At 47.6% G+C, this 19,143-nt stretch overlaps 2 protein-coding genes across 2 annotated transcripts; both read left to right on the forward strand.

The window, feature by feature from the left end:
- The first annotated feature begins 1,069 nt into the window (after positions 1-1,069).
- OR2AT2B (olfactory receptor family 2 subfamily AT member 2B) lies at positions 1,070-2,020 on the forward strand. The gene is given in 1 exon segment (NM_001388871.1): positions 1,070-2,020. A coding segment is annotated over 1 exon segment (951 nt).
- A 4,277-nt stretch (positions 2,021-6,297) lies between these two features.
- Positions 6,298-7,236, forward strand: OR2AT2 (olfactory receptor family 2 subfamily AT member 2). Its single transcript, NM_001388684.1, is given in 1 exon segment — positions 6,298-7,236. A coding segment is annotated over 1 exon segment (939 nt).
- The last annotated feature ends 11,907 nt before the right edge of the window (positions 7,237-19,143 follow it).

Consider the following 19,143-nt stretch of genomic DNA (forward strand, 5'->3'; position numbering starts at 1 on the left):
TTTGCATAGCCCCCAAATTCAGAAGCTGTCCAAGGGGGAAAACTTGTTATGCATTTAGAGTGCCTTAAATTTCCAATATGTTTTGCGAACTCTTTTTTGACTGCCGAAAAGCATTGTTGACTTTTCTTTCCCTCATCTGTGTCCCTCTGTCTGAGCCAAGTCCAAGCCACACAATGGTGCCCAAATCAAATATTCTCAGGGAAGACAAGAGCTGGTGATTGGCAGTTCACCTTGGAGGGTTCCTCCTCTCTGTAGTTCCAATTCATTTAATCTTCATTGCAGCCATGTTTCTCCAATTTGTTAAAACATGTGATATGTGTAATTTATCCAGGTTTTCCTAGTTGTTGCAGTGCAAGTGTTGGGCTACCATGACCTATTACATCCTACACAGGAGTAGAAGTCCAGACATGTAGTGAAAAAGGTATATGGAAGGACCACTACTCAAGGCATACAAGCAAGAAATAGGTTTAATAAGGACGTGAACAGCAGCATGTTGCAGAGAGCCTTGGAAAAGGCAGCCCTTACAAGATAGTAGCAAGATAGTAGAACTTTGAGTGTGAAAGTAGAAACACAAGCTTAAGGACTTGAACAGATCTGGAGAGAACTGACATCCCAAACCAGACAACATGGAACCCAAGATGAAGATCAGAAGAAATCTTTCCAAAAACTTTTCACAATTATAATTCAATAATCAACTGTGTAGATCTGACTTTTCCAGTAAGACGTAAACTCTAAGATAGGAATTTTGGCTGCCTTCTTTACTTTTGTCACCGTATCACTGGAACAGGGCATACTGACTTCCATTTGGTAGGTTATTAGTTAAACTAGTAATTAATATTTGACCAAAGAAGAAAAGTAGGAATTTTGGGTTCACGTGGTAGAAATCAATAAATACTGTAGCCTACAATCAATCTTCTAGAATTGGCTATAAATAATTGTGCTTATATTAACTATAGAGTAAACATTATAAAATCTCATTGCAGAATCATTTGTTTCTATGATTTTCAGATAACTCCAGTATCCAGATGTTCCAGCTGACTATATCCCAGAAATCCACCTCTGCCTCACTATGGAGGCCACAACCTGTAATGGATCACTGGATGGATCACCTGTCTTCTACCTGGTGGGAATCCCCTCTCTGCCAGAGACCTTCTTCCTCCCTGTGTTTTTTATTTTCCTCCTCTTCTATCTTCTTATCCTTATGGGAAATGTCCTGATCCTGGTGGCTGTGGTGGGAGAGCCCAGCCTCCACAAGCCCATGTACTTCTTTCTGATCAACCTCTCTACTCTGGACATTCTCTTCACCACAACCACCGTCCCCAAGATGCTGTCCCTGTTCCTGCTTGGGGACCACTTCCTCAGCTTCCCTGCCTGCTTATTGCAAATGTACCTCTTCCAAAGCTTCACATGTTCAGAAGCCTTCATCCTGGTGGTCATGGCCTATGACCGCTATGTGGCTATCTGCCGCCCACTGCACTACCCTGTCCACATGACCCCACAGACCAATGCTGTGCTGGCAGCCTGTGCCTGGCTCACTGCCCTCCTCTTGCCCATCCCAGCAGCGGTCAAGACCTCCCAGATGGCATATAACAACATTGCTCGCATCTACCATTGTTTCTGTGATCACTTGGCTCTGGTCCAGGCCTCCTGCTCTGACACCATGCCCCAGACCCTCATGGGCTTCTGCATTGCCATGGTGGTATCCTTCCTGCCCCTTCTCCTGGTGCTTCTCTCCTATGCCCACATCCTGGCCTCGGTGCTTCGCATCAGCTCCCGAGAAGGACGTTCAAAAGCCTTCTCCACCTGTAGCTCCCACCTCCTGGTGGTTGGCACATACTACTCATCTATTGCCGTAGCCTATGTGGCCTACAGGGCTGACCTGCCCCTTGACTTCCACATCATGGGCAATGTAGCATATGCTATTCTCACACCAATTCTCAACCCTCTCATTTACACTCTGAGAAACAAGGATGTCAAAGCAGCCATTACCAAAATCACATGTCTCAAGACCCAGTCTTGATAAGTGCCTTTGAGTTTTAGATGCAGCTAATTCTGCATTCAAGACACCAAATAACAGTGCCCAGGACAGATTAGGAGTTCAGTAAATATTGTTGAATAAATTAATGAACAGAAAATGGCAAAAGAGAATTCAACTGAGCAGACAGTTCCAACAGGCAAAATCAGGTAGACAAGATTATCCATCCATGGATTTCAGCCAGACTTCTAATTAAAATAAAGTCTACACCATTGGCATAAAGTGCTGAGCCCTTGAGGGCTGTTAATGATGCTCTTCTCATTATCAGCAATGTCTAGGGACAAATCCTCCCCTCCTCCAAATATGTTCTAAGGGATGCCATGTAGTTGATCTCTGAGGGATGGTGGGTGCAATTCCCACAGGAGTACCATCTTGAAGGAAAGTTCCTCAGGAGACCTGCTTGAAAGGAGAGAGCTAAGGGTTTAATGGGTCATGGCTCAGCACCAAAAGGCCTTGCCTAGAGATACCACAGGAGACACCACTGTGAACCAGGTTTTAACAGGTGAGTAGGGCTAGGGATAAAGTGCTCCAAGACAGGCAGAGAAGCTGGGATTGGGAAACAGGGCAGGGAAGCCAGGATCTATAAACCAGAAACAGGGATCAAGAATACAGATTGAGTACACAAGATGTAGGCAACCAAGACCCAGGTTGGCTGTGCATACCCTGGCTTGGGACCTTGGACCACATATCCTGGCAGATCTGGACAAGGTGCACCTCTGGGTAGGATTCAAATCATATCGGCCAAGGCTTCCCCCAGGAAAGCTAGACTGATGACAGCAATTACCAGTGGACACATTAGCAAGCTCTGAGCCCTGTGTGTTCCAGGCTGTTGGGTAAACATTGTCCAAGCATTTGCTCCATATGGATCACAACAACCCAGGAGGTCACAGACGAGGGAAATGAACTTCAGGAGGGGGAAGTGACTTGCCCAAGGCCACACTGCTGGAGGTAGGAGCTGGGATTGGAATCAGGTCCTTTCTGACTCACAAGTCCACACACTTGACCACTAAGGTCCACATGACAAGATGAAGGGAAAGGACCCGGCTGGCAACAGGTGCTCACTAGGTGGGATAGTCCTCACCCTCTCCCTTTAGGGCATGGACCACTGTGATATCCAATCTGTCAACCACAGAGGGGGACCCCCAGAAAAGAGCTCATTGAGTTGGAGACCCCCCAGAGGTCTTTTCCTCCCAAGCTCTCACTGCCCAGATGAGAAAACCAAGGTTCAGGGACCCAGAGTCATAGCAGGTGAGTGGCATAGCTGGTCCAGGAGCCAGCACTCTTGGTGGCCAGGTGGGGCTCAGGCCTTTGCAGCAGGCTGGCTCCAGAACACGCTCTCACCCTCACCAGCTGTAGCCTTGGAGGGACCCTCATTCTTGCTGGTTGAAGGGCATAACCATTCCCTGGCAGGCTTAAATGATGAGAGGGGGTGATATATGTGAACTACAGCATCAGCTTGTACTTTCCAGTGACTGATTTTTCTGTCCACCTGTGTAACTGACTGGTGGACAATCCAGACAGGGAGGACCCCTGCCAGGTATGGAGGCAAGTTCTGTGTCTTGGGAGACAGCGCCCTTTGGGCCTGAAGCACAGGATGGCATTGTTCACATGTACTAGGTAATTTCAAGTAAAACAAGGACCTTAACCTGTATGTTAAGTGTAAGAAGTTCCAGCCAAACTTGCTATTTCCTAGGATGGGCCAGTTGAGCGATGCTTTGAGATAGCAAATGCGAAAATCTTTCAGAAATTATTTTGGTGCCCTGCTTCGCTGGTGAGCCAGCACATGTTTGGTGTGCCTGTTGGATAGCCCAGTGCCGCCTGGCAGAGAGAAGCCATGTGCCACCTGTCTACCCAGGTTGTAGCATCTGTACTTCCATCTGCAATGTAGTGGAGCAGAGGAGGGAAGAGAAAACAGTTGGACTTGATGGCCCCTTAGAACTCCTCTGGCCTTGACCCTCTGTGTTTCTGCCTCTCAGATGCCCTACTGTGCATCATCCAGAACTGTCAGCCACAACTGCCTCTCTGATGGCAAAAATTCCCATGGCAGTGCAGCTTGCATTCTTTCAGGTATGAGAAAATCCCAATGACCCAACATCTTAGGATGGGATTTGGATATTAAAGGATAACCCTTTCAGTTTGGGACAAAGAACTTTCACTCTTTTGCTAGATCCTTGGGTCTGACTTCTGGAACATTTCAAAGGAACTTTTGGATTGGCGGATACCACATCTTGTTTCAGCACTCACCATATAGAGACTCAGATAAAAATATGAAATATAGATTTGTCTGATATTGTCAATAGGGAAAAAAGCAGAAATGGACATAGAAAACCTAGGTCTTAGTATTGTCTCTTCAAATTTCTACCCTGGAAACTTGAACTTCTGGACCTTTCAGGAAATATGGCATAGAAGAAATAGGGACACCTGGGTGGCTTAGTGGTTGAGCGTCTTCCTTCAGCTCAGGGCGTGATCCCGGTCTGGGATCGAGTCCACATCGGGCTCCCTGGGAGGAGCCTGCCTCTCCCTCTGCCTATGTCTCTGCTTCTCTCTGTGTCTCTCATGAATAAATAAATAAAACCTTTAAAATAAGTAAATAAACTTATAAAAAAGAAGAAGAAGAAGAAATAACTCTGTTTTGGGGAACAAAGACCTAAGCTCTGGCCGGGGATCTGCAACTTGCCTGTGGCACCTGGGAAAGCCTTTGCCCATCTGTCCTTCCTTCCTTCCTTCCTTCCTTCCTTCCTTCCTTCCTTCCTTCCTTCCTTCCTTCCTTCCTTCCTTCCTCTTCTTGAGATTTATTTATTTATTTGAGAGAGAGTGTGGGGAGGGGAAAAGGGAGAGAATCTCAAGCAGACTCCTTGCTGAGCACAGAACCCAACCTGGAGCTCAGTCCCATGACCCTGAGATCACCACCTGAGCCGAAACCATGAGACAGACACTTAACTGACTGAACCATTCAGGTGCCCCAAGCCCCTGCCCTTCCTCTGCTCACTCTCTGGTCTTTGGGGAGAAAGTTGTTGGACATGAAAATAAAAATGCTTTTTTCCAGTTTTTACACTGTTGGTATTAAACATAAGAATGTTGTGAGAAGAGAGAGAAATTAGAAGTGACTCCAGGAAAATCATGGGGACATGATTCATGGAGTCACCAGGATCAATGAGACAGGAATACCAATATCAACATGGATTTCTCAAGGTCCAAAATGGAGGGTGAATCAGTATTTCCCTCAGCTCAAACCCCACAGATCTGAACATTGAAAATCCAGAATCCGTTCTGATTCCTCTGGGAGGGGCTCTTTCACCTTTGAGCAGCTACTGCAAGCCAGTTTCTCTCTGTGGACAATGCCTCCCAGGTCACAAGACAACTTCTACCCAGGTGCCAGGGTGGCCTGCTGGGTGGGGGGCATGCAATGGCTAAACAGGAGCACCTGCTGAGCTTTGGCAGCCAGTAGGAAGGTAAGTCCAATGGAGTCACATAGATACTGTCTTGGATTGTTTGTTGCTGCCAATTGTGGGAGAATCTACTGTCAGTTCTGACTCCAATCAGGAATGATTCTTCCCATCAAGCACATTTTCAGGGTCACTCCCCTCACTGTAACCTAACAAAGAGCCCCACCCTCAGAGATGGGATATGGAGTACTCAGCTTAGATGGAGACAGGCAGAACCACTGCACCAAGTAGACAAGGGAGAAAGGAGCCATTCCCTGGTTAATAATTATGGTTGGAAGATAGCATGTTACCATACACCTTGGAGGAAATCAGCCCCCCCCTAGCAACTTGGTGACAAAGATGTCACTTTTTAAAAACTTAAAGCAAATGCTAAAAGAGATAAGAGCTTAGGTGCAAAAAAAAAAAAAAAAAGAGCTTAGGTGCATAGGTTAAGAGATCTGATATCCCCAGAAAGGATTATATGGAACACAGGAAAGAGGACCAACGGAAGTTCTTCCATAACACTTAACACAACTAATTAAATAATTATGTGATTTATTGCTTAACATCTCTTTCTACCATTGGAATCAGCTCCAAGAAGTTAGAGACCATCTCTGTCTTGTTCAACTATCTACTATATACCCAGCATATAAGACATGGTTGTATATTATAGATATTTTTCCATACTTCATTATAAAAGAAAAGAGAGCTACCTTAATCATACAGTGACCATCACATAATTATCATTCTAGAATCACTGATTGTTCTCATTTCCAGATGTACTTGGTTCCCAGATGTTTCTACTACCTACTTCCTGGGCATCCAGATTAACCCTCCATGGAAACTATAGCCTGTAATGGATCAGAGGATTCCTCACCCATCTTCTACCTGGTGGGCATTCCTTCTCTGCCCAAATCCCTCTTTCTTCCTATCTTCTTTGTCTTTCTCTTCCTTTACCTGCTCATCCTGCTGGGAAATGTCCTGATCCTACTGGCTGTGGTGGCAGAGCCCAGCCTCCACAAGCCCATGTACTTCTTCCTGATTAATCTCTCAGCCCTGGACATCCTTTTCACCACAACCACCGTCCCCAAGATGCTGTCCCTCCTCTTACTTGGGGACCGCTTCCTCAGCTTCCCTGCCTGCTTCCTGCAGATGTACCTCTTCCACAGCTTCTCCTGCTCTGAAGCCTTCATCCTGGTGGTCATGGCCTATGACCGCTATGTGGCTATCTGCCGCCCACTGCACTACCCTGTCCTCATGACCCCACAGACCAATGCTACACTGGCAGCCTGTGCCTGGCTCACTGCCCTCCTCCTGCCCATCCCAGCAGTGGTGCAGACTTCCCACTTGGCTTTTGACAGCACTGCTCACATCTATCACTGCTTCTGTGACCACTTGGCCGTGGTCCAGGCCTCCTGCTCTGACACCATGCCCCAGACCCTCATGGGCTTCTGCATTGCCATGGTGGTATCCTTCCTGCCCCTTCTCCTGGTGCTTCTCTCCTATGCCCACATCCTGGCCTCGGTGCTTCGCATCAGCTCCCGAGAAGGACGTTCAAAAGCCTTCTCCACCTGTAGCTCCCACCTCCTGGTGGTTGGCACATACTACTCATCCATTGCCATAGCCTATGTGGCCTATAAGGCTGACCTGCCCCTTGATTTCCACATCATGGGCAATGTGGTATATGCTATTCTCACACCTGTCCTCAACCCTCTCATCTACACGCTGAGGAACAAGGATGTCAAAGCAGCCATCACCAGAATGGCATGTCTCTGAAACCCAAGGAACGCTGGGGAACCCTGATGCATAGGTGTAACTTGATCTACACACAAATGCTGATAACATTGGAGGGGAAAGTAGACCATTCAGATAGCCGAATAGAACAATAATTCTCAAAATACAGTCCTAGGTGTTCCTCCTCCATTGTAATAAAATAATGATTTTTCTTTCCTTAATTCACAAATGAAATGTGTAGGGTTTTTCTATTCAATTTTTAAGTTGTGAAACCCAAATCTCACAAGACTGTGTAGATAATTGTGGTCACATTTCATTAGTTCAAACAAGTTTGAATCTCAGAGACCTGCAAGAACTTCAGTCTTTCCCTTTGTTTTTCTTCTTCCCATATTTTCAGATGTTCCCAGGATTGACAACAGATAATGTGAATCATCCTTGCCCTTTTCTGCTGTGGTAGCAACTCAGAAATCCCCTTCAATGAAAGAATCTGAAACTGCTACCCTTTCAATCCTGGTTGCCTGCAAATTCACTGCCAGTGCAAATATTTTAACACTAGTCATAGGAAATTTACCTCTGGTATCTAGACGCTCCTATCATAAAAGTAGAGCATGCCCTTCCTCTAGCTTCTGCTTAGGCAAGGGGTGTTCCTTCCCAAATCTGCATGGGCATTGCAAAGCATTATGGATCCTTTATCTCTCAGCCATTCCATAACAATGGGGAACTAACTAGAGTAGTTTCCCGTATGGTTAGAATGCTGTGTCCATGACTTCTACTCTTTCTCAAAATATAGTCCCACATATTCCTCTTTCTGGCCTTAGCACCCAGGCCAGGCTCCTTATTCCCTTCCCCCATGCCAAATTATCTCTTGAAGACCTGTCCGGCTTGTCCAGCCAGGGACATACAGACAATACAGTGAAAGTGTCTGGGGGACCCAGGTGATAGATATCCTCATCTCTGGCTCATCACAGGTATTCTCATTCCAATTTCCAGGCTTCAAATGTTTGCCACTCGTGGTACTAACTTTAACCATTATCCTATTGCATAAAACTCAGTATAGTGGGAAATCCAACTGGTCATGCAATTTGACAAAGAATATGATTTGATCCTGGACTCCATGTCCAGCCATCTCATGATCCTGTTATGGTCAGAAAGGGTTTCCTGAAGCAGAATGATATCAAGGCTCTCAGTCTCCTTGTTTATTGGCCTTGAGCCAGAAACAGGACTCATGTTCTTCTACCTAAATCATATTCTTTTTTTTTTAAAGGTTTTTAAATTTTGTTTATTCATGAGAGACACACAGAGAGAGGCAGAGACATAGGCAGAGGGAGAAGCAGGCTCCCCGCAGGGAACCTGATGTGGGACTCGATTCCAGGAACCCAGGATCATGACCTGAGCCAAAGGCAGATGCTCAAACACTGAGCCACCCAGGCATCCCTACCTAAATTGTATTCAATCTGCAGCACTTCCCTTAGTCCTTGAAATTGGTGTCTAGACCTCTATGGGACTACATTCCTCAAGGTCTAAAAAAGACAGCTTAATAAGTTGCTTTGTGTCTGAGTTCCATAAGCTATTAGAACTTAACCTAAGGACCTGGAAGGGAAATTTTTCTTATTTATGTATTTATTTTTTGCTCTTTACTACCACCCAATAAACAACTCCACAAATATTGCCACGTTACTACTAAAGTTCTGTCTGATGCAACTTCTCTTCTGGCCCCAGTTTCAGTTTTAGTTCAGGGCTGTGGTTTCCTGTGTGCCAGGAGGAGCATTATGGCATCTCTTCATCTTTAGTTCCCCTTCTAGATGGAAAAATGACTGAATCATATGGAGAGTGGATTATGGTGCTGCGGAATCCCAGGCTAGTTCCACCCCACTCATGGTGTCCCTGTGGCTCCCTCTAAACATTTTTTAGGAGTAGGACATGAAATAATAGCAGCAACAACAATAACAATAATAATGTTTCCCACCTGCAGCCTTAACTGACATGAGGCACAGTATCTTGTATATCTCCCAGTTAAAACAATAGTTTCAACTTTTGTGCATCAAAAGACACTATCAAGAAAGGGAAAAGGCAATCCCAAGAATGGGAGAAAATATTTGCAAAGCATATACCTGACAAGGGATTAATATTCAGAATATATAAAGAACTCCTACAACTTAACAACAAAAATTTAACACAATTCAAAGATGGGCAAGTGAGTTAAATAGACATTTATCCAAGAAGATATAGAAATAGCAAATAGGGGGATAGAAAGACACCCAACATCACCAGTTATTAGGGAAATGCAAATCAAAATCAAAATGAGAACCCACTTCACACAAATTAGGATGAGAGTTGTTAGGAAACACATACACATGGAAAAAAGCAAGTGTTGGTGGGGATGTGAAAAAATTGGAACACTTGTGCTTTGCTGGCGGCTCATGAATACAAAAGCCTAGCCTAGTATCTGGCCCCCAGTGAGTGCTCAGTGTAGAACAATGCTATCCAGGGGACCGTGATTTCTGTGATGATGATATGCACTTCGTACAGTGTAACACTAAAGTCCTGTTCTTAGAACATGAAAACTATTCTGTGATTATCTTTGCACTTTTACTTTTCCTGTAAGTGGACCGGGTGCCCCTAAGACCTGCTACCCCCAAGAGGGACCCAGCACAGGATGGATGGGCCTGCTCGAGCACATACACACAGATTCACCTTTCCTCTCCCAAGCTTCCAGATGCCCTAATTGGCCTCCAGAGGGGAAACAGATCTCATTGAAGGGCCCTAATTAATCCCTAGGAATTCAGTTCCCCACATTCTCCTCTCGTTCCACATCAACTCCCCAGTTACTTGTTCCAGACAGGAAAGGAACTTTGCAGACTCCCCGAGGAAAGAGAGGCCTTGGGAGAGGATGACATGTGTGGTTGGTGCTGACTATCGTAATGAGGCCCCAGGAAACTCTGCCTTGTCAAAGCAGACCCCAAACTTGGAAAGTGAATGCTAATAACCTTTCCCTGCTCCTCTTCTGGCTGCATGCCCAAACTCACTTTGCCCCATGTCATAGCCATTTACATTCTTACCTGACTCCCCATGGGCATCTCTGTTCACCAAGTTCTTTCCATCCCATGGTTCTGGAGGCAGGGTCTGTCTCTGCCCTGGCAGGTTGTCACTGCTGGAGGTCCTGCCCTCATGAAATCTATTTCCATCAAACTCTCCTGCCCATCCTTCAACGCCCAGAGCTAATGCTCCTCTGTGAACTCTTAGTCCAATGCCAGACAGGCCACCTCACCCTCCCTGAGGCCTATGGTCTGTGGCTCATGGCAGAGCTTCTAGTGCTGAGGACTTGGAACAGAGCTGGTTGTGTGCATACCACTCTTCTGGCCACAACCCCAGATCCAGAAGTGAGTAGAAGCTGCATCTGAGGCAGAAGAGGCCTCAGTCTTAGTTCTGCAATATTGGCATCTTTACTCCAAAGTGGATGATGCCTTGCATTATGCTTGTAGCAATAACTTAATAGTGGCTTCTACAGTCAAAGAAAATTCGGAAACAGGACCCAAAGATTTCCTTACCTGCACGACTCCTCAGAGCCTTTACTAGGCCCGTATCCATTGGGAATCTCTGAGAGGGTTATAATGATGCAGCAGTTCTGAGACTTTCTCACTACATATCTTTTTGACTCCTGAGCATCTTATGTGACCAGTATTCTGTTGAACCACTCTTGAAAATTCTAACATAGATCACAATTCACATATACTCAGCCCAGTTGGAGGAAAGTCATTTTAGAGCTTCATCTTATACCATATTCCCAAATAAACCCTAGGTGAGTTAAAGAATGAATGTAAGAATGAAAGTATAAAAAAGAAAGGAAATGTAGGTGGGAACTGTGGATTCCCAGAGCCTGGCTCAGAGCCTGGCCCACAGTGCTCTGTGATGATCTGTGGGATGAACACGGGGTCTGTAGTGTCACTGACAGATATGCTATGGAGGTAACATGTGATTTAGGGTCTTAAAAAGGCTGCTTCAGCTGCTAGATTGATGAGTATCCATTTTGACCATATTCCTCCTATGAAATTACATCTAGGAAACTAATAACCTCATACTTGGAAAAGCTCCCTTACGGCACCACTTAATGGGACCATCACATCAAGCCCACCTACATAAAATTAGACTTTCATCCAAAGCAGTGACTTCAGCCCTGAGACAATGGTTCCCTGAAATACAGAGAGGGACCTGGGGAGACTCTCCTGGCCTTTCTCTGGTTGGGGCCAGCTTTCTGATCAGGACTCATTTCTTTGAAGGGCCCTATGAGTCCAAGCCCCAGAAACAATCTAACAGTATGGACATCCTAAGCTCAGGTCTGGCTACCATCACCCCTGGGCAGTTGGAGATACAGAGTGTCCACATGCTCACCACCCAATGCCAGAGTGGGAATGTGGTATGCTGGGTGGGCTCCTGGGGCCTTAGATTCTGGTGTCTAGTCCAAACATTCTGGGGCAACTAGGCAAATCCTCCCCTACCCTGTGCCTCAGTCAGCTAAAGCATTGAGACCTGTAACCCCTGATGTGACAAAACCAGCAGGGGGCCAAGTGAGGATGGGAATTCAGTAGAAGCCTCCCCTCATCCCTGAGCTTCTCCTGCTGAGCTCACTCTGACCACTAGAGGAGAGGTCCCTTTTGCCCAACCTCCTCTCTGTCTCTTCTGCAGTTCTGCTCCAGCCTTGTGTCCCCACTCCAGATGGCAGGCACCGGAAGAGCCCCAGCACTGGCTCTACACTGACTTGCTAGGTGGCCACCGCCCCTCTTTGGGCCTCCATTTCTCCAACTGTACAATGGGGGATTATAGGAGGTTACCTCTGGGCCCCCTGTGGCTCAGACATTCTCTGGTCATCAGCAGGAGGAGGGAGAAGAGGCAGCATCATTCATACCTCAGGCTGTAGGGACCCCATGGAACAGGTCCCCTGTGGGGCTTAGAACTCCAGAAGCTTCTGGAGAGGCTGGAGCAGGGGCCAGTCTGGGAAGGTCCAGTTTTCAGAGCTGAAGAGAGGGCAGGGGGAAGGTGGGGGAGAACAGTCTGAGCAAAGGAATTAAAGAGGCAAGTGAGGAGGCCAGCCTGAGGGAGCAGATAGGTGGGGGACAGGAAGACAAGACAGGGCCAGGTCATGCAGGATCTTAAATGTCCAGGAAGCTGAAGAAGGGTTTGACACAGGGTCAGATATGTGCTTTGGGAGGGTCATGTGACCTGAACATGGAGAAGGGTGGGCAGAGGCTGGAACACCAACTAAGAGGCTTCTGCATCGGTTCAGGAGAAAAAGGTAAGTACTGAGGTGAGGTAGTAGCCATAATAGGAGGGGGGAGGGGTGGAAACTGAGGGAGAGATGGCAGGACTTAGTCACTGACTGTCTCTGGGCTCGGAGACCTGAATTATCTCATAGATCACATACAGAAATCTTACAGACACGGAAAATGAGATCTGAAGCTGGTCAAAGCTCTGCTGAAAGTCATAACAAAAAAATAGTGGTGAGACTGGATCCAGGTATCCTGGCCCCTAGGCCCAAACCCTTTGCCCACAGTGGCACAAAAAACAGAGGTAAAGTCTTCAATGCCAAGCCTCAGAATTTGGAATATTCCCATGAACCATTGGGAGCCAAAGCAGATTCTTACTATTTGGCCACATTTCCTGTTTCATTGCTTCCCCAACATGGAGCCTTCCAGTGCTGTTGCTAACATGCACGAGTTGGCTGCTTGTAGGTCACCCCAAACCCCTGGGTCTTTACATGGAAGACAAAGGCAATCTCTCATCTTTACTAGGAGAAAGCACAAAGCCCAGGAGATAAAGAGAATCACCTAAAGCCATGCCAAAAGTTAGTAGCCTGATTTCCCCCCAAATCCCAGGACAGCTCTCCTATCCCCTGGTAATGAAATGCAAAAGCCTGAAATCATGGGCCTAGAGAAGGAAGAGTCTGACCCAAGGTCATCACAAGTAGGTGGCAGAAGCAGAACCTTGAGCCCAGATGAGATCCCCAGGGCAGTGTGGCAGCCAGCTTAGCTGCCTCCCCCTTTCTGCCCTCCCCTCCACAGCTGCAGTCCTGTGAGGATGTCTGCATCCCAACTCCCTCCCTCAGCCGTCACTGTGCCCCCATCTGTCTTGCCGGGGGCCAGTGCTGGGACATCTCCAGGCTGCCTTCAATTATGAGCCAATAAATATGAGATGTGCTGTGCGAGGAGCTGCCGCTTGGGCCGCCAGCCCCACCCCCAGTATCCCTGCCAGCCTCTGCGCCAAGGAAGATTGGATTTTGTGCCGGTTCATTTTTTATCTCTAGTCCATGTCGGATGGGGAGATATGGGACGTGGGCAGTAGATAATTTTATCCTTCCCCCACTTATTGAGTGCAGCACTGAGATGGGGTATGTGATGTCCTCAAGTCGACTGCTACCATCACATGGGGAGGTCTCCCACCCAAGCCACCAGCTCTGGGTTCCTGCTCTCTGCTGGGGCAAAATGACTGGTATAGCACAAAGAGTCTCGGGCAGGAAGACAATGGACTCAGGTTCAAGCTTGAGCAAGCCTCGGGCAAGTGTCTGGAGACATTCTGTGAGGCCATTCTTTATGCCAAGCCCTGTGCAGGCAAGCAGGGGCCACAGAGCAGAATCAGACCTGAACCCTGCCCTCCAGGAGCTGGCAGTCAACTCCCTGCAAACAGACATCCCTGTGGAGGGGTGGTAGCTGGTGGCTCCAGACGTAAAGGGTGAGGATGTGTCAGGCAGGGAATGAGGGAAGAGAAGGGAAGGAGACTTTCGGGCAAAGAGAATGAGTGACCAATGTATGCTCAGAGACCTGTGAATGTGGCTAGGACACATTTAGACAGAATAGGGGAGAGAAAAGTTTTAAGCAGGTAACTGTCATGATCAGATCTACATTTTAGAAAAATCTCTCCACCTACCTTTGGAAAAGCAGATTTAGGAGGGGATTGTGATGGAGAATGAAGGCAGGGAGTTCTGTGAGGAGGCTGATGCCATCGGTGGTCCAGGAGAGAGAAGATGAGGCCCTAGATTAGAGCAATAACATGAATCTGGAAATAATAATCACTGCCATCATTATGAGGACAACTACCAGTAAGTGTTATGATGAGATGGACACAGGGTAAGTATTTACACCAGTGTTTCTAATCCTCAAAACAAGTCTTTAAAATAGGTTATTATCCTACTTAGGAAATTTTCCTAATTAGGAAATTAAGCCTTGGGTAAATTAAGAGAGTTGCCCAATGTCACATAGCCAGTAAGTAGCAGAGGCAGCATTTCAACCCAGATCTGTGCAACCCGAAAGTCCATACACTTACAGCTAAAATCTACAGTTTTCAGGGAGTCCATGGGGCCTAGGGTCCATCTAATTTCTGCTGTCATTTAGATGTGGAAAGCAAAGGACAGAAGACTCACGGAGTCTGTACATACTTCTGTCCAGGGAAGCCAGGTGGGGAGAGGGAGCACAGGAGGAGGGGCAAGTTTGGGAGCAGCATGGTCTTGGCCATGGGATTTGAGAGCAGTTCAATATGTGGGTGTGAAGCCCAGAGCTAGCCTGGAGACAGAGATTTGGGAATGGCTGACCACAAGGTAGCCACAGTTGTGAGAGTGGATTAGCTCATTAGAGGGAGTGTTTACAGCTAATAGAAAATCAAGGCTGAATTTAAGAGAATTACAGTCCTTAGAGGATGAGCAGCAGGAAGATACATGCAAACATATTTTCCAATACTTGTAGTTGCCGAGAAAGAAGCCACAGCCCACCATGGCCAAATGCTAAATGAGCGAAGAAGCCTTAAAAATGGTGTGCCCGCAGTGAAATGGGACAGCGCGAGGATGGGTCTGTCACCTCCATACTCGGATGTCGTGTTGGCTGGCTAAGATGCTAGAGCAGATGGGAGCCAAGAGGCGGAACTCTGGCAAACGGAAGAGACTCAGCTCAAGCCTCATCACCAGTTGGGTTTTACCAAAGGACCCAATGTTTACCTTTGCTCCTCTTTTTAATCTTGATTATATTTGTTGCAGAACTACCAGATCTGTAACAGGTTTTACAATTTACATAGCTGGTTTCATGTTTGGTTGATGGGTTTTTTCAGCTTTGATGGGCATGCAGGTTTTCCTCTGGAAATGTGAGGGCACCATCTCCATCTGCTTAGGGCAGAGTGGGAGGAGTGGAAGTCAGTTTGAAGAAGGGTGAAGAAGTCTAGACGGCAAGAGGAGAAAGTTTTTCCAGAAAATGGGCTGTGGTGGGAGGAAAGGAAGAGAAATAGCTGCAGAGTAACATGGGATGGAGGATGTTGTTGGCATGGAAAAGTCACAAATGTGTTGGGTGTTGAGGAGCCAGTGGAGATATAACTTAAAGGTGCGTGTGTGTAGGGGGTGGGGAGGGTGATTGATGGAACCCTCCTGGAGGAAGTGGGCAGAGAATGGGCTCTGGGGCCTCACATTGGATTAGAGGCAGCTGTGGGGCCACTATGCTGTAGCATGGTGATCAAGAGCTTGAGGTCTACAGTGAGATGGCTTGGCTGTGAAACTTGGTTCGATCAGGATGATGTGACTGTGGCCAACTTACTTCACCTGAGGCAGAGGTATCAGTTCCTTGCTTCCAAAATGGGAGTACTGAAAGAGCCTGTCCTATAGTGTTGTGATGAAGACCCAATGAATTGGTACATGTAAAGTGCTTACAACAGTGCCTGGCACATATAAAGTGCTTGATAATACTTAGCTATTAGCTAACTCATCTTATAAAGCTAGAGGGAAGGCAGGAAATACCAGGGTGGTGTGTGGAAGCACCACTTGAATGGAATTAATGATGCTAGAGCTCACGCCAACAGCTTGCCTCGTGAGCCAAGGATATGTAGTTAGAGCTGGCTTCACCTCCACTCACCAGGCCAAACGTCAGTGTTTTCATCTGGACAAAGCCTCTTCTCAAGGGTGACTGTAAAGTGTTCATAACATAGTGGGTAAAGCATTGAACACCAGGCCAGGTGCTTAGAGGTGCTCAGTGAATACTTAGTTGTCACCTACTCCCTTCCCAGTGACAGAGACCTTGGCAGGAGGTCTGTGAAAGACAGCAGAGCTGGGGTCTGGAATTTTAAGTGGGAGAAGTTTTGCTGTGGTAGGGAGTGGAAGGTGGGGGCTGGAGGGCACTGCAAGGGGTCTGGATGGGACAGTTGCCCCACCCTGGGTCTAGGCTGGCCAGGAGAGGAAGAGAGGCCAAGAAAAGCTGCAGAGGTGAGGAAATCCAAGGTTGGAGGCCTCCATGAGGGTGAAGCCAAAAGGAAAGGGCCAGGAGAAAGGTCTGTGGTGTGAGAGGAGGATTTCTGAATTTCATTCAAAGTCTTCCAAGTACTTACCATGTGCCAGGTGCCCTGTGGGCCCTTTATGCATGAGCCCATCCAACCTCAGTCTTCGTCTGCTAAGAGGCATGGCAGTCCAAGGGCCTGTCCCTCCCACGGATCTGTGAGGGCCTTGGGACCCCCTGATCATGGCCAGATTCCCTCTGCCATGCATATGAATTGGGACAGGTGGGAGCATCTCATAGTAAGAAATGAAGACTCCAACGTGGCCCTGAGGGAGGAACCACGGAGTTGGTTATAGACATGAAAGGTCACGTGTAAGCAAAAGTTAAACGCAGCTAGCTGGCTGAGTGGCCGGGCTGGAATTAGAATCCAAGAGCTTTCTTCCTCCAGAGCCCACTCCTCCTGCCCCAAAGGAACCAGAGCTGCTTTTCTTCATCCCCAGCTCTTACCCTCAGGCCCTGTTGCCTCGGAGAGAGCAGGCACTTTCTGCCTGCAGTGGCTGGGCATCAAGTTTTAGGGCCCTGGGGAGGGTAAGAAAAGACATGCAGGCCCCAGGGCAGGGAGGAGGCAAGGGCCAGATCTGAGCAGTGGAGGTGAGGATAAAAGCTTCCCCAGACTGGGTCCCAGGTCTACAGAAGGTCTGATAATCTTCTTGGACTCCCACAATTTCCTAGTAAAGTCAGCACCGTCATCCCCATTTTACAGCTGGAGAAACTGAGGCTCAAATATGACCACCTTTCCAAGGCTACAAAGCCAATAAGCAACAAAGCTGGGATTTCCCTTCTGGTCTCCTGACTCCAAGCCCAGGCTCCTCCTGCCACTGTAGCTACTTCCCAGGAATTGGCTTCTTCCTGAGGAGCTCCCCTCCCCCATCCCCCACCCCACCCCCACCCCTGCCCCATCCCAGGTCTGCCATGAAACATGGAATGGCTGTGGCTTTGGCCCAGTAGCCTCCCTCTCTGGATATCAGCTGAATGGGGAGGGGTCTGCCGGATTGCTAAGGTCTGGCTGCCTGCTCTTGCAGGGGGTCACAGATGCCACCCACAGACCCCACTGCCAGGCATCATGCCGGCCACTCCCCCTCCTCCCTAATAATTAATCTCCAGCCAACAGTCCCAGCTGCAGTGCTTTCATCATCCAATTACCGGGGCTGCTGGCACAATCAATCTTAGTCACACAAATGCAGGCAAATCTGCTGCTATTTGCGTGGCCATTACTGTGCATAGGACGTTGGGACTCAGGTCATTTGCCTTTCTGATGTGGAGTCCTGCCCCCACTGCCTATCTTCTCTGCCGCCATCATTTCTCTTTGGTAGCTGTCCCCATCCCCTTCCACCACAGATCCCTCTCAGCACACATCCTCTGTCCCCCTCTCCTATCTGTAGGCAGTGGGGTCAAGATCAGAAGACTCCATGTGACCTTGGTCGAGGCAGTTCACCTCTCTGAGCTTCTATTTCTTCACTGTAAAACAGAAATAACATCACTGACCTCATAGGGTTTTGTGAAAAATAAATATCCCTAATGTGGCACACACCTCACTGGTGGTACATAGGATGTCTGTTGGTCATCTCTGCTAATTTTTTAATAGTTACATATTTATTTTAGTGTGTGTTAGGAAAAAAAACTAATATAAAAAACCTATGATTTCATGAATATTATTACTTAGGGGATAATGAGATTAGGTATATACATAAAATATGCTAAAGAAAAATACTAAGAATACATAGATTTAGCAAAAATCATGAAGGAGGCATAAGAACAAGAGAAGTGTGGAAACCCAGAAGTCACAGCTGTGCGGTGCTTGCCTTCATAAATATCTGTTTTGTTCTCCATCCTCCCAGTTCCTGCAGAGGGGAATTGTGGGGCAGGGCGGGTGGGGGAAGCGGGGCTACAGAGGGAGGGGAGCCATTCTGCTCTGAGAGGTGACCCAACCTAACCCAGGGTTGGGGGGAGGTCATCTCAGGGCCCCTCACTCATGTAAGAAATCTGCCCCCGACCTACTACTCCATGCAGGCCCTGTGATGGGAGCTGGCAACACAGAACTCAAATAGCAGCTCCCTCCCTGCCTTTGTGGAGCTCCTAAGTCTCTCTCCCTTCAAAACTAAATATGCTCAGTGTCTTTAAATGCAGCTGCCATGACTTTACTTGGCAGGATATAGAGTAGGACTTCCCCTGAGGTCTCAGGCTTGTAGAATTGTACCAAAGGCCCCAGCTGAGGACAGGAGGCTCTAAGACCACACTCTAGCGAGACACTCTATAAAGAAACACATGGAGTTCTTAGGAGCGGGGATGTTGGCGTAGCCCTGTGAGGAGTGCGGTGTTCCTGTGGAGAAGTTACCGCCATGATGGAGAATGGGAACTATTCCAGAACTCCTTAGAGAAACTGGGCATGCCTGACAGAAGGGGAACCTCACTCTTTTTTTAAGATTTTATTTATTTATTCATGAGAGACACAGAGAGAGAGGCAGAGACACAGGCAGAGGGAGAAGCAGGCTCCATGCAGGGAGCCCGATGTGGGACTTGATCGCGGAACTCCAGGATCACTCCCTGAGCCAAAGGCAGACGCTCAACCGCTGAGCCACTCAGGCATCCAGGAACCTCACTTTCTTACCCGGGCAGAAAGCTTGCTGAGCTGAGAACCCACAGGCCCACCTTG

This window comes from Canis lupus, chromosome 21 (genome assembly GCF_011100685.1).
Source record: "Canis lupus familiaris isolate Mischka breed German Shepherd chromosome 21, alternate assembly UU_Cfam_GSD_1.0, whole genome shotgun sequence".
Lineage (NCBI taxonomy): Eukaryota > Metazoa > Chordata > Mammalia > Carnivora > Canidae > Canis > Canis lupus.